Source organism: Geospiza fortis, unplaced genomic scaffold, assembly GCF_000277835.1.
Source record: "Geospiza fortis unplaced genomic scaffold, GeoFor_1.0 scaffold637, whole genome shotgun sequence".
In the NCBI taxonomy this organism is placed as follows: Eukaryota; Metazoa; Chordata; class Aves; order Passeriformes; family Thraupidae; genus Geospiza; species Geospiza fortis.
This window is the reverse complement of record NW_005054515.1, coordinates 152,238-165,913: the sequence shown is the minus strand read 5'-3', so window position 1 is coordinate 165,913 and position 13,676 is coordinate 152,238. Positions and strand designations below refer to the sequence as shown.

General features: G+C 52.4%; 1 protein-coding gene across 1 annotated transcript in view; it reads right to left on the bottom strand.

Moving 5' to 3' along the window:
• LOC102034033 (cadherin-23) overlaps nucleotides 1-13,676 on the bottom strand; it is a 122,153-nt gene that overhangs the window by 54,543 nt on the left and 53,934 nt on the right. Inside the window, 10 exon segments of the mRNA XM_031063589.1 lie at nucleotides 1,162-1,310; nucleotides 2,506-2,619; nucleotides 3,671-3,823; nucleotides 5,246-5,465; nucleotides 6,378-6,523; nucleotides 7,992-8,181; nucleotides 9,325-9,432; nucleotides 11,435-11,547; nucleotides 12,280-12,396; nucleotides 12,614-12,686. Of these exon segments, the coding sequence (XP_030919449.1) occupies nucleotides 1,162-1,310; nucleotides 2,506-2,619; nucleotides 3,671-3,823; nucleotides 5,246-5,465; nucleotides 6,378-6,523; nucleotides 7,992-8,181; nucleotides 9,325-9,432; nucleotides 11,435-11,547; nucleotides 12,280-12,396; nucleotides 12,614-12,686 (1,383 nt within the window).

Here is a 13,676-nt window from a genome sequence, read left to right as displayed (position 1 = left end):
CCTGCTCTCCCTGGTTTTGGGAGAAAGGGATGGGGAAACATTCAGAAACTCTCCTGCTGCTCTGGGGATGTGGGGATGCATTGAAGGGAGAGACTTTCTGTACAAATGGTTCACGCTGAAGGTGTAAATTAAACTGAAGCTGGGTGATGGCTCATTTGTGTTTCTCTTCCCTGTTGTTCTGTGGAAAAACAACTTCCCCCAGTTACTCCCTCTCTTTTGCCATGGACTTCCGAGGGCATCCCCCTCTTCTGGGAAGCGGGTTCTAAGAACAGGCACTTTGCAGCCAGTCAGACTCGAGCTCCCTCCATTCCTCCAATCTGCCAAACTGGCTCAATTTTAGGAGTCCTGTGCAGGGACACACCTGCATCCTGGGGTTGCAGACTGGTGCTGATCCCAGAGACACCAGGTACACCGGGTGATGAGGAGCCACAGGATCCCTTGGGGACTGGCTGCCTGGAGCAGACACAGGGCTCCCAGCAAACCTTTTGTGGCAGGAGGCAAAAGGCTCCTTTCTTCTCTGCCAGTGACTCACACAGCCAGGGACAAAGCTGTCCCTTTGCCTGTGCCTGCAGAGGTATTGAAGGCAGCAGGAGCCTTCCCAGGGCCCTCTGCAAAGAGCCTTTGGTGCCTGCCCCAGAAGAGCCCAGGGTTTGAAGGGATGCTGGAAGCCCGTGTGAATGCCCGCATTCATTCCGTGCTCACTGAGCCATTCAGCTCTGCCCACCGCTCCCTCAAAGAGCAACAAACATGAAAGCAAAGTCCAAATGCTTTTCTCCCTCTCTAAGGGTTTTCCTCCCTCTCTGAGCATCTCTTTGCAGGCACTCTCCTCCCTCCCCATGGAGATCTCTGCCTGGGAGGAGGGAGAAAGCAGGGGTGTAGCCAAAGTGGCCTCGCCAGCACAGGGCTTGGCTCTTCTCCTCTCACCCCCTGCAGAAATGGGGTGAGTTCCTTAATTTCCCCTTGTTCTTTGCTGCCTTCTCCCTGGCACTCCCAGCCTGGGCTGGCAGAGGAGTGGATGAGCCAGAACACATCTCACCCTGCCCGAGGGGACAGACAGGGAGGGAAAATCCCTGCCCTGTGCTCCCAGCAGCGTGCGCTCAGGGCAGCGCGAGTGGGGACCCCCAGGTCCCACCCCAGGGTCCCAGGGGAAGAGCCACATGCCTGCACTATGCTGCTGGCAGCTGGGATGTCCTCGGGGACACTGACTTCATAGCTGCTCTGCAGGAAGATGGGCCTGTTGTCGTTGACATCCAGCACGGTCACGTACACGGTGGCGGTCCCGGTGCGCCGGTTCCCGGTGGGGCCGTTGTCTGCAGGGACACAAAGGGGAGGGAGGGAGGTTCAGCCACCTCCTCCTTGCACAGGAGGTGCTCAGCCCGTGGCTGCTGAAATAACAGGATCAAGATTTCTAAACGAAAACATTTCATCTTTTCGCAGCTTTTCAAATGCCACACTGAACCGTAGGTTTTCAGGGTTTTTCTTCTTCCCCCCCTTTCTATTTTGCAAAACCACCATGCTATTTTGAAAGAAAAGAAGGAAAGCCAAACCACCCCCAAGCTCTGCCATGGAGCCCAGTGAGGCTAGAAATGCAACTGATCATTAGAGAGGATTTGCAGCTCCATACACCAAGTGAAGGGACTGCTGGAGGCCAGCTGAAGGCACCTTTGGGAGGTGAATTTTCCACAGCTGCAGCTCAGCTCACAGTCCAAGAGCACCAGGATGGGTTGATGTTCAGTAGACAAGGACATGGCAGCACAGCTCTTGGATTTGCCATGACGAGTGAGGCACTGGGAGGCATGGATTGGGGTTGGATTTTTCAACATGCCTGATTTGCAGGGAGCACTAAACCCACCCAGCTGGGAGCCTGTGGGATCTGGGAAGACACAGGCAGTGTCACCCCCATGGGAGGAGCACAGCAGACCCTTTGCCCCTTGGGATCCAGTCCTGTGTGCCCAGGCAGTGCAGCATCCCTGCTGCAGCCCCTGCAATGCTGTGCCCCCAACATTTCTGTCCAGGCCGCTCACTTCTCCTCTCAAAAGGGACATCCAAGTCATCTGTGAACAGGCACATCATTATAAAGCTCTGGGGATGGCAGCCAAGCTGAGTTTGGCTCAGGAACCCTCTGCCTGTGCCAGGTGGCTCAGGGTTAATCAGCAGCCACAGAGCCAAGGGCTGGCATGGCAGGAGGGGAACGATGCTGTGGAGTTGGCATTTTTGGGTAGAGAGCTGCCCTGGACAGTGTGGAGCCTCTCAGGAACAGGGGGCCTGCCTTCCCCAGGTGAAAGAGAGAGCCCTGGGGCTGGGCAAACCTGAGAGGAGAATACACCCTCTGCAGAAGTCGTGATGAAGTGGGACACATGAATTCACATGTGTAATGTTAGCACCAGGCACAGGCTCTGGTTTGGAGAGCACCTCAGAGGTTGCTGCCCCTCTGACACGCCTGCAAGGGAGCTCCACATGAGCACAGCCACCACCTGTGGCTGTGTGGCAGTGGGAAATCCTTACCAATGGCCTCCACGATCAGTGTGTAGGATGCCACGGTCTCCCTGTCCAGACTCACGACTGTCCTGACCACCCCGTCCCTGAAGCCGACGCTGAATTTGCCATCCTGGTTCCCACCTGCAGCAAAGCACAAGCAGAACAGAAACTTGGAATGGGCTGGGTTGTGCAGCAAAGGACAAGCAGAATAGAAGCTTGGAATGGGCTGGGTTGGGTTGGGAGGGACCTAAAGGATAATTTTGTTCCAACATCTCACCAGGGGCAGGGACACCTCCTAGACCAGGCTGCTCCAAGCCCTGTCTGACCTTTAACACCTCCAGGGATCCAGAAGCACCCACTACTTCCCTGGACAGCCTGCCCCAAGGCCTGGCTACCCTTTCAGTGAAGAAATTTCTCCCAATATCCAATCTGAACCTTCCCTGGTGCAACTTGAGGCCATTTCCTTGGGTTCTGTGGGCTGGGCACGGGGTCAGCCCAGCTGTGCAAGGATGGTTTGGTACCTTGTCCTTGGCAGAGCACCTTCCCTCTGCCTCACAGCACAGGAAAAACCCAATGGCTGTAGGAAAAGCTGGCTCATTTCCTGAATGCTTAGAGGCAAACTGGGGTAACTGTGCACGTGAGCTGTGCTACCTGTGGGACAGCACACCCCGATTCACCTGCGGAGGGGCCGGGGACATGGAACAGCAGGCTGCTGCTGTGGGAAAAGTGCCTCTCTGGTGACACTTCTGTTTTTACCCTCTTCCTGAGGGCTCGGTGTGCAGTTTGCAAGTCAAACCGTGGCCAGGGGATTCCCCAGCCTCCTGCTGCAGGTGCTGCAGCCGTGGGGAGAGCCGGGCACTGCCTGGGCGGCATTGCTGCCCACCCAACCCAACCCCACCCACCCAAAAATGCCCCAAAATCCCATTTACGCCTTCCAACCATAAACGCTGATGAAATCCACCCCAGGCCTTGCTCCCTAGCCGTGTTCTGCCCATGCTCATGCTTTTCCAGGGTCAGCAGAGCGGTCAGCGTGGCCGGGAGCCGAGCGGGGCTGTTCAGCAGAGGGCGATGCCGGACAAGGATTGCAGGGGCTGGGAAAGGCAGAGCTGGAGTGCAGAACACCCTGGCCGAGGTCTGGGGCAGCCTGTGCCTTCCTGCAAGCCCGGTTCCCCTCGTGGCATGGGGCTCCCACCTGTGATGAAGTAGCTGAGCTCAGCGTTGAGCCCGATGTCGGCGTCCGTGCAGTTGAGCCGCACCACTTTGAAATCCCGGGCCACGTCCTCGGGCAGGGACACGTTGTAGACAGCAGGGAAGAAGGTGGGGTTCTCATCATTCACATCCAGAACTGGAAAGGGAGAGCAGAGCTGAGTGTGCTGCCCGTCCTGCAGATGCCAGGCTGGGCTCCCAAACCTCCTCTCAGCATCCCAGGGGATGCTCTGCCTGACGCTCCCTGCTGCTGGGGCAGTGGGGTGCCTGCAGAGTGGCTGTGGGCTGTATTTGGTTGCCTCTGATACACACAGATCCCCCTCCTCACAGCCAAAAAAACCATTGCATCACTGAAATTCAAGTTATTATTTTCACCAAGCCTGTTTCCATCCCCGTTCAAAGGAAAATCTGGGGTTTAAATATAAGCTCAGTATTTCCTGGGGCATGGCAGAGACCAGGAACTTCTTTTCCAAACTCAGGCCTGAGGACAGTGCAGGGTCAGTTTATTTCCAGGTGATGCTTATCCTTTTTCAGCACTAGCCTTGCACGAAGCCAGCAAACAGCAAGGCATTAAATTAAAGGCAGGCCTTGCAATAAGGCTCCAGCTCTGAGCTGGGATTGCGTGGGCTGTCCAGGCACGCAGCTGATGGGAATCACGTGCTGAAGCAAAAGAAAAAAAACAACACTGGGGATGGGGGAATGGAGGAAAAAAAAAATAGAGAATTTGGGGGCCCTGCCAAAACCACCACGTTTTCCCCATCTCTGCAGTGTGTTGATAGCAGACATGGAGCCTGTGGGGATGGAGCCATCCCTATGCACAAAGCCACACTTGACCCTGTTTCCAGGCTGTGAAAAGTGCATATTATATGGCTCTACACAGATATTTACTATATGTATTGTGTTGTATTGCTTAGTAGTGCTGTATTAACATTTTAATAGTATGGTAAATGTAGTTTTGTAGTTAAAAGGGAACTTCTGCAGTTAAAATAGGAACTTTGTATGTGGGATATTTTTTTAAGAAAGGAATGAGGTACTCGCACCAGATAGCAGCCACAGGACACCTGAATCTTTCAGAGAAAGAGAATTTATTGCTCTTTTATCAGGAGAAACTGACTTCTTCCCACCTTGCTCAGTCATGAAGATGCTGTCAGGATTCAGAGGAAGAAGCTGACACTGCCCAGACAGAATCCTGTGTTTGAATGGAATTTATGCATCATGTATGAGGTGTATGAATATGCAACAGGCTGTTGCTTTTAAGGGTTAATCCTCTGTTAACGTGGGTCCTTTTTCAGGCTTATTTTGCCAAGAAAGAGGTACCTGGACTGTCTGTAACTCTTTGTTTCTGTTGTCTTATATTGCCCTAATCCAAATTGTCCAAATTATTATGTCTCTAATTATATTGCTATTTTTATAACCATTTTATTATCATAAAACTTTTAAAACTAAAAAAAAAAAACAACAAGTAATTGGCATTTTTCACACAGGCCTCAGTGAGTCTCCTACAGAACCTGCATTTCCTCCGGGGAGGTTTGTCACCGCCGTGGGCTCTCGCTGCACCCACCTTTGACAGTGAGGGTGCTGGTGGAGCTCTTGGCGGGCGCGCCGGCGTCGCTGGCCACCACCCTGAGCAGGTACTCAGGGATCCTCTCCCTGTCCAGCACGGCCGTGGAGGTGACCAGCCCGCTGGTGCTGTTGATGAGGAAATCCATGCGGGGCATGCCCACCTGCATGCGGTACGACACCTGCCCGTTGGGGCCCTCGTCCAGGTCGATGGCCACCACCTGGTGGGGACAGGGAAATAGGAATTTCTCATAAGCTCTTGGAGGTCTATTTCACACCCAAGATAGCTCAGCTACCTTAGAAGGCATAAAACCAGCAGGATGGCTTCTGTGGCAGTGTTGGAAACAAAAAGGTTTTAATAAAAGGCAAAATAACAAACTCCTTACAGAGAAAAACAGATTTAGGTGCAAGAGGTTCTTGCTCTTGGTGAAACACCTCACAAAAGTGATTGGTTTCTTTGTTCTCTTATTTTTCTTAGTGAATTGCTTAGGTGGGACTTTTTGGCTCCTGTCCAATTGGCTATCCTTACGTTTGAGGTGAAGTCCCCCAGGTCCTATGAGGTGTCATTTCGTTTAATCAAGGAGAGAAACTTCTGGGCTTATTTCCTTTTGTCACTCCATCAACAAGGGGGCACATTCCTACAGGAGAGCACCCTGATCATCATCTCCTGGCCATGGAAGCCATAGTACAGAAATCCCAAGTGCCTTTGGCCCCGGGGATGCAGGGATGAAATGGCCTTGGAGGATCCTCCCTATCCAGAGTGAGCTCATGGAATAAAGATGCACAACCCCTTCAGCATCCCCCCTGTTCCACTGACAGAATATGGCAAAGAGAAGGAGAAGGAGAGGGTGGAGGAGATGGAGAAGAGGCAGAGAAGGGAGAGGATGCCTTGCCAGCCTGCAGAAGCCATGGCAGCAGCTCCCAGCATGAGGAATGGCAGGAGTGGGACACGCTCACCTGGCCACGCTCAACTTCTGCATCCCCCCTGTTCCACTGCTAGAGGATGGCAAAGAGAAGGAGAAGGAGAGCATGGAGGAGGTGGAGAAGATGCAGAGAAGGGAGAGGATGCCTTGCCAGCCTGCAGAAGCCATGGCAGCAGCTCCCAGTGTGGGGAATGGCAGTGAGATGCTCACCTGGAAGACAGAGGAGCCCGCGGGGAGGCCCTCAGCGATCTCGGCAACGAAGGGCAGGTTTTGGAAAGTGGGGTCATTGTCGTTCAGGTCCAGCAGGTTGACAAAAACTGTGGCGCTGCTGGTGGCTCTCAGAGGTGGCCTCCCACCTGTGGAGGCCAGGAATGGGGTCTCAAGGTTAATGCTTGAGCTGCTTCCACCCCTTTCCCCTAAAAAGGAGCCCTCACCCACTGTGCAGACAGTAGTGCAGGATGGGGGGATGGCACTGATTTGTCTTGGGTTATCTGCCGCCAATGGACAATTAGATAAAATCCCAGAATGGTTTGGGTTGGAAGGGGCCTTACAGATAATCTAATTCCAACCCTCTGGGACACCTTCCACTATCCCAGGTTGCCCCAAGCCCCTTCCAATCTGTTCTGGGACACTTTCAGGGTTAGAGCAGACACAGCTTCTCTAGACAACCTGTTCCACCACCTTCTTAGTACAGAATTTCCTTCCAACATCTAATCTCCATCTCTCCTCTTTTGGTTTAAAACCATTCCCCTTTGTCCTGAAAAGAAAAAATTATCTTTGTACATCTATCTTTCTTCCTATGAAAAGTTTCCCTACGGCAATATTTCCAGAGAAAAACCCACCAGCTCTGCTTCCCTCACCTGCTCAATTGATTTTCTGGGATGCCAATGGAGCAGGGCTGAGGGGGAGGGAGAGTTCCTGCCTCTCAGGCTCATTCTCAGGGCTGCTACATGAATGACTGCACTGACATTCTGAGCTTGTTTTAGCAGCAGGTTTAAAGCTACTCCCATTTTTTCACCTCAGAAATGCTCCTGCTCAAAACAGGAGAGAAGAAAACAGAAGAGACTTTGCCATAAGGGCAAAATCAGGCTGGGGAAGTGTTGATGATAGCAATGCAAGATGTTTTCCATTACCGTCTGTATGGCAGATTACCTTTGTCAAGTGGGCAGTCTGCCTTCTCTCTCTCTTTGAGTGACCACATTCACACCTCCCTCGGGAGGGGACACTGCTGATAACAGACTGTTGAATGTCACTGCATGGCTGATAAGAACTATAACATCCCATTGGGAGATGCTCTGCCCAGAGGGAGGAGCCAAGCACTGCTACCCAGATATAATCAAGAGGTTTTGAGACACCAGCACGGCTTTCTCCACGGGATTCCCCAGAGGAACAGCAGCTGCCTCTTCCTCCACTGGATCTCCAGAGGAAAGAATACATCCTTCTCTACAGGACCCCCTTGCTCCAGCAGAACCACACCTGACACTGCAGGAGGGCTGAGCCACATTTCCAATGGGACTGCCACCAACACCCTGACCCACAGGGTGTCAGGTTGGGTTCTGACTCTGGCAATGTTGTTCTAGTGTACTGCATTGTTTATTTTATCCTTTTATTTTTTTTCCTTTTTCCCTATGAAAGAACTGTTATTTCCTGCTCCCATATTTTTGCCTGAGAGCCCCTTAATTTAAAATTCATAGCAATTCGGAGGGGTGGGGAGGGTTTGCATTCTCCATTTCAGGGGAGGCTCCTGCCTTCCTTAGCAGACTCCTGTCTTTCCAAACCAAGGCAGGAAGGTTCAGCTGAGCAGTGAGAACACCCAGTTCTTACAGTCAGTGACGGACACCACGATCCTGCGCATGAGCTGGGCCTCCTGGGCATTGGGATTCTCCCGGTCCAGCAGCACGCCCGAGGTGCGGATCTTGCCCGTGGTGCTGTTGAGGGTGTAGAACTTGTTGGGAGGCCGGATGCTGTACACCACCGTGCCGTTCTCCCCCAGGTCTGGGTCCACAGCCACCACCTGCCGTGGGGGAACAGCACAAAATTACAGGAGAGCGCTGGGAATTCACTCCCATGGGGAGTCCCCACGGGGATTTGCTGCTGTCCCTGCACCAGCAGCACAAAGGAGTTCTTCCTCCATCCAGCTCTGTGTTTTCATGACATTTGCAGGGATTTTGCACCCTGGAGACCTCTGCTGTGCTGTTAAATCTCCCCAAAATTGGCCTGTGCGCACAGGAGGTAATGGCACGACAAGACACAAAAGCACAGCAATCAAACTGGATTTTTCCTCCTTTGGAATAAAACCAGCTAAAAAATGAGGACCCTTTGGAAAAATAAAGTAAATGGGACAAAGAGGCACGCTGAGGAACTTGTGCTGCCACACCAGGAATAATTCCTTGGCGGAGTTCTCCTCCACGCCAGATATTTTGTGCTTTATTGCTCTCCCTGTGACCTTTTTAATTACAGGGGACATTTACATTAACAAACACCCCACTTTCGCTGCCCTCATAACTTCCCCAGCTCCCGCTGCTCGTCCCGCAGCTGAATTTACATCGGATCAGTGACAAAATAATTATTTTCCCAGCAACTAATTGGGTTGTCAAAGGCAGGATGACTTCAAGCTGGCACTGAGCAGCAGGGATGAAGGAGAGAAAACCACTGTGCTCTGGCTCGGGCAGCACTGCCAGACCCTTCTCCCCCTTCAAAAAAAATCCTCTTTTTTTTTTTTTTTTTTCCTTTTTGCAGCCTTCCTCCTTATATGATTTTGTGGATTCTCTTCACTTTTCCCTCATTTATTTTCCATTTTGTTCCCGTCATTTTTCTCTCGGTGTGATGGAATAGAAGCCTCCCCCTCTTCTCCTCTTTTATTTCGCCGGAGGGACTTGAAAGGCTGTAAATCAAAGTCTCTCAGAGAGGTCCTTGAAGGAGGTCGCAGGCGAGGCTAAGGAAAGGAGGATTTGGCCAAAATCCACACAATTTGGAGAGGAAAAAAAAAATAATCTCAGGGAGGGAGAAGAAACACAGGGGATGGTCAGTGGGGAGGCGGCTCAGGAGTAAGGTTTTAAATGGAATTCTGCAGGACGGCGCTGGGTGAAGGTGACACTGGTGACACTGGTTTGGAGGTGACCCCCCTGCTCCAGCCACCACCCAGCCTGACACGTACCGTGGTGACATCCGAGTTGGGAGGGGTCATTTCCACCAGGTTGATGAAGTAGGGCTCGTCCTTCCAGGTGGGGTAGTTGTCATTGACGTCCAGCAGCGTGATGTTCACCTGTGGGACAGCAAGGAAGCACAGCTGCTGCAGGAGGCACAGATTCCTGAGGGGTGGGGTGTCCCCTGGGTGCACCCAACACATGTTTCAGGCTGTGGCAGGGTCACCATCCCTCAGGGGATTTAATAGTTGTGGCCCTTGGGGACATGGGTTAGTGCAGGCTGGACCTGATCCTCTTAGAGACCTTTTCCGACCTTAATTATTCTATGGTTTTGTGATGCTGTGTTCACCCTCTGGAGGGAAAACCTGCAAAAAAAATATCAGCATCCTGCAATTTTGCAGCCCTTGGGCATGGCTGAACTGGGTTTTGTTTGTATTTATCACGGTTAAGAACAACCACAGGGCACAAGGTGTGTCTTCAAACAGCTCTTTCACTGGAAGGGGGATGGAAATCAGGGGGGGAGAGGATGCAGTGGGAATGTGGCAGGAAAGGAAGGAAAAATTGGAGTGGCTGGTAAAAAGCAACAGAAAAAAAAAACCCAGGATAAATGAGAAATCAGGAGAGGGTACAGCGCATGGGGTGGGAGGTGCAAAGACAAGAGCAGGGTGAGGATGGTGCCCTGAAATGTTGCCTGTCTTCATTTTCCTGTAACAAACGGCATCCCAGTGACAGCAGCGAGCCTGTGGGATGCATCTGGCTGCCTGGGAGTCTCTCACCACCCATTTCTCCCCAGCCCCTGGGGCTCTACAGGTGTCTGAGGGAAAGGGCTGCAGTTCCAGGGGAGCCCCCATCCCTCGGCAGGTCCTGGTGGAGCTTTTCCTGGGATCCTCTGTGTCCCGCTGCCACACCAGGCTGAGCTGCTGGTGCCACCCCGTGGTGGAAGAGGCCACTCTGGACACCACAGCCTCCAGGGACCAGCCGAGGCAGCACGGTGGTTCCCTTCCCCACGGGGAAGATTCCTGACCCATCCTTACTCCGAGCAGCTCGTGTGCTTTACATCACCCGGGGACCTTGCAAGGCCCCTGGATGGACCTTTACTCCTGACCAAAAATTATTATTTTGAGTGCCAGGTGTATATCCCAGCAGAAAATTTACTCTGCTGCCCTAGTCTCACTGAGTTTTAATATTCTTTAATTTTTTAGGCACCTTTCCCCCCCTTGTTTTGCCTTTTAACAGGGCTGTTAGGAGAACACAACCCCATCTGGAGCCCCAGAGGAGATCTCAGCACTCCACAGTCCATGCTGGTGCCCAGCCAAGGCCACCACATGTCTCTGGGAGGTTCCATAGGGAGCTTCCAGTCTGCTACCACAGACCTCCTGACGGACAATTATTTTAGGGCTATTCCTCAGCACAACCACAAATTTTTCTGCATCCCCCTGTGTCGTGTGGGACATCTCTCCTGCATCCAAACCGAGCATCCCAAATGAGCAGGAGCATCCAAATGAATGAAATGTCCAAAGAATGTGATGCCATGAGCAGTAAGAGAAAAAATCATGGAATAGCTAAGGTTGGAAAAGAGCTTTAAGGTCATCAAGGCTGGATCCTTGGCTTTTGATGTCCTGGTATTTCCTATTGGCTTTGCTAACAATGGGATTCCCTGAGGCCTGAGAAGGGCAAGGCAAAGCACAAGGCTTCAATGTGCAGCTCCACCAGGACCTTCCCAGGAGCACAGGCATTCCAGACTGGCTGGAAACCCTGGACCCATGTGAACAGACTGAGGAATAATCACATGTACCTGCAGGCTCTCCGAGTGAGCCCCTTCTGGAGAGGAACAAAGGGAGCCGAACAAAGGGAGAGTTCTGCAGGTGAAATAGGACTCATTACCACATCCACAGGCTCTGGGAAGTCAAGTGCCTCCTGTGTGAGTGGTTTTCCAGGAAAGCAAGCTGATTTCAAGGTCTGCACCACTCGGACAGTCATTTTGGGAGCCGCAGCAGGGGTGGCGTGGAGGGCAGGAACCATTGTGTGCTCTTCACACAGCAAAACTAAAACACTGCAGCTCTCCAGAGCCCCAGGTGGGCACCAGTGGCTCAGGGAGATGGGAATTCTTCCCACACTCACCATAGCAATGCCTGTCTTCTGGTGGTGCCCCACGCCTCCATCCACTGCCCGCACAATGAGGATGTACTCGGATTTGGCCTCCCGGTCCAGCAGCGAGGTTGTGGTGATTTCTCCTGCAGCCATGGGAGATGACAAGGTTAAAAAAGAAACAGTTAAAACCAAGGTCAGGATAGCCCACAAATGGGCCCTTTTTTTGGATCCAAATAGATGGAGCTTGGCAGCTCCTGAACTAACAGGAACCTTCACAGCTAAGCCCTTCCTTGGGCTGAGGAGCTGAGTTTCCAAGGATGCTTCTGCTGAAGCTCTCAGGGTGACTGAGCAAGTGGTGGTGCCTGAAATCTGGTGGATCCCTCAAATTGTGGGACTCCCAAGCAGGCTGACTGAGGGAGAGGAGGGAAGGGTGGGTGTGACCGTGTTCACAGGGGTCTGAGGATGAGGGAAGAGATGAGGATCTGACTCCATGTTTCAGAAGGCTTGATTTATTATTTTATGATATATATTACATTAAAACTATACTAAAAGAATAGAAGAAAGGCTTGCATGAGAAGGCTAGCTAAGAATAGAAAAGGAATGAAATGATAACAAAGGTTTGTGTGTCAGACAGTGTCCAAGCCAGCTGACTGTGATTGGCCATTAATTAGAAACAACCACATGAGACCAATCACAGATGCGCCTGTTGCATCCCACAGCAGCAGATAACCATTGTTGACATTTTGTTCCTGAGGCCTCTCAGCTTCTCAGGAGGGAAAATCCTAAGGAAAGGCTTTTTCATAAAAGATGTCTGCGACAGGTGGGGGTGAAAGAGGGAACTGAAAGGAAAAGGGCAGAGAGGTGCAGAGGCTCACCTGAGCGAGCGTTGATGCGAAAATGCGAGGAGCCCTCCAGGGAGTAGATGATTGACTCCTGCCCGTACTCCCTGGACCGGTCCATGTCCGTGGCATTGAGAAACAGCACTGTGGCTCCTGGGGGGAGGCAGAAATGAGGGCTGCCATGAGCCAGAGCTGCCCCCACACTGCTCCTGCAGCCACCCAGACAAGGGGTCCCTTCTCCTGCACATGCACGAAGTGGCCAAACCCCCAGGCCCCACAGCTATGAGAATTTGCCTCCCCAAAAGGCATCACCCACCCCATTCAGGACCCTCCTGGGAGCCCAGAGAAGCAGCAGGGGTGTGCCCTGTACCTGCCATAATGTCCTCCATGATGGTTATCACGTAGGAGGGCTTGCTGAACGTGGGGGGATTGTCGTTTTCATCCTGAAGCAAAGAGAAGGTCGAGAGGCTGGTTGGGAAAAAGGCAAAATGGTCAAGCAGCTGCAAGAGTCTGGTGTGGGGATGCTCCTGGGTGGCTGCATCTCAGGGTGTGACCAGTTTAGGATGCCAAGAGGGGAAGTGGGGAGGCACTGGGGGGCTGAGCAGAGGGTTTCACTGTGGAGGCAGCTGAGGCTGAGGTGAGATGATTGCTGAGGTGAGTGACCCTGCACTGGGCATGGCACAGACCACCCCATCACCTCACCAGCCAGCACAGGGCTGAGGAACCACCACCACTGACCGATGAGCATCTTCTGAGCTGCTCCTGACTCTGCCACAAGCCTGGGAAGCCTCAGGCACCACATGAAGCACCACATGAAACATCGTGCACAGACCTGATCCTCCCTCCCTGAGCAGCACAGGAGTGGCTCAGTGTTCCAGGTCACCCTGGCCACAAGGGCATGAGGCAAACTGGACTGGCCAGGGGAGCTGCTGAGCTTTGGATGCCTTCCTTCCAGAGGAGGAATGTTGTGGGTGCTTGCACAGAGGGCAGCCATAGCATTTTTTGTGGGGGGAAGCTGGTTTGCATCCCCATGTGCTCCCTCCAAGCCTGTGTTTGCCATCCTGGAGAAAGCAGGCAGGAGCAGTTGCAACATCCCTCAAAACAGATTTTGGACTGGTTTAAAGCTCCCTCAGGAGGCTTTAAATGCTGTTTGAACATGGTTAAGAATCTGCCTTAAATGAACCAAACCCAACTGCCTATGGAGGGAAGAACAGAGTTGCCAGGACATTAAAACACCATTTTGGACCTCTCCATTTCCCTGAGGCTGCTTTGGAGATGATTTCTACCTGGAGACCATGGGTGGACCTGCAGGCTGAGCTGCTCCTGCTGTCACCCAACCTGAGATTTGAAGCAATTTCACGTGCCAACGATGCCCATTGTGCTGCAATTAAATTGCCAGCCCCTGCTTCAGTTTCTGTAAGGAGGTGGTCTTT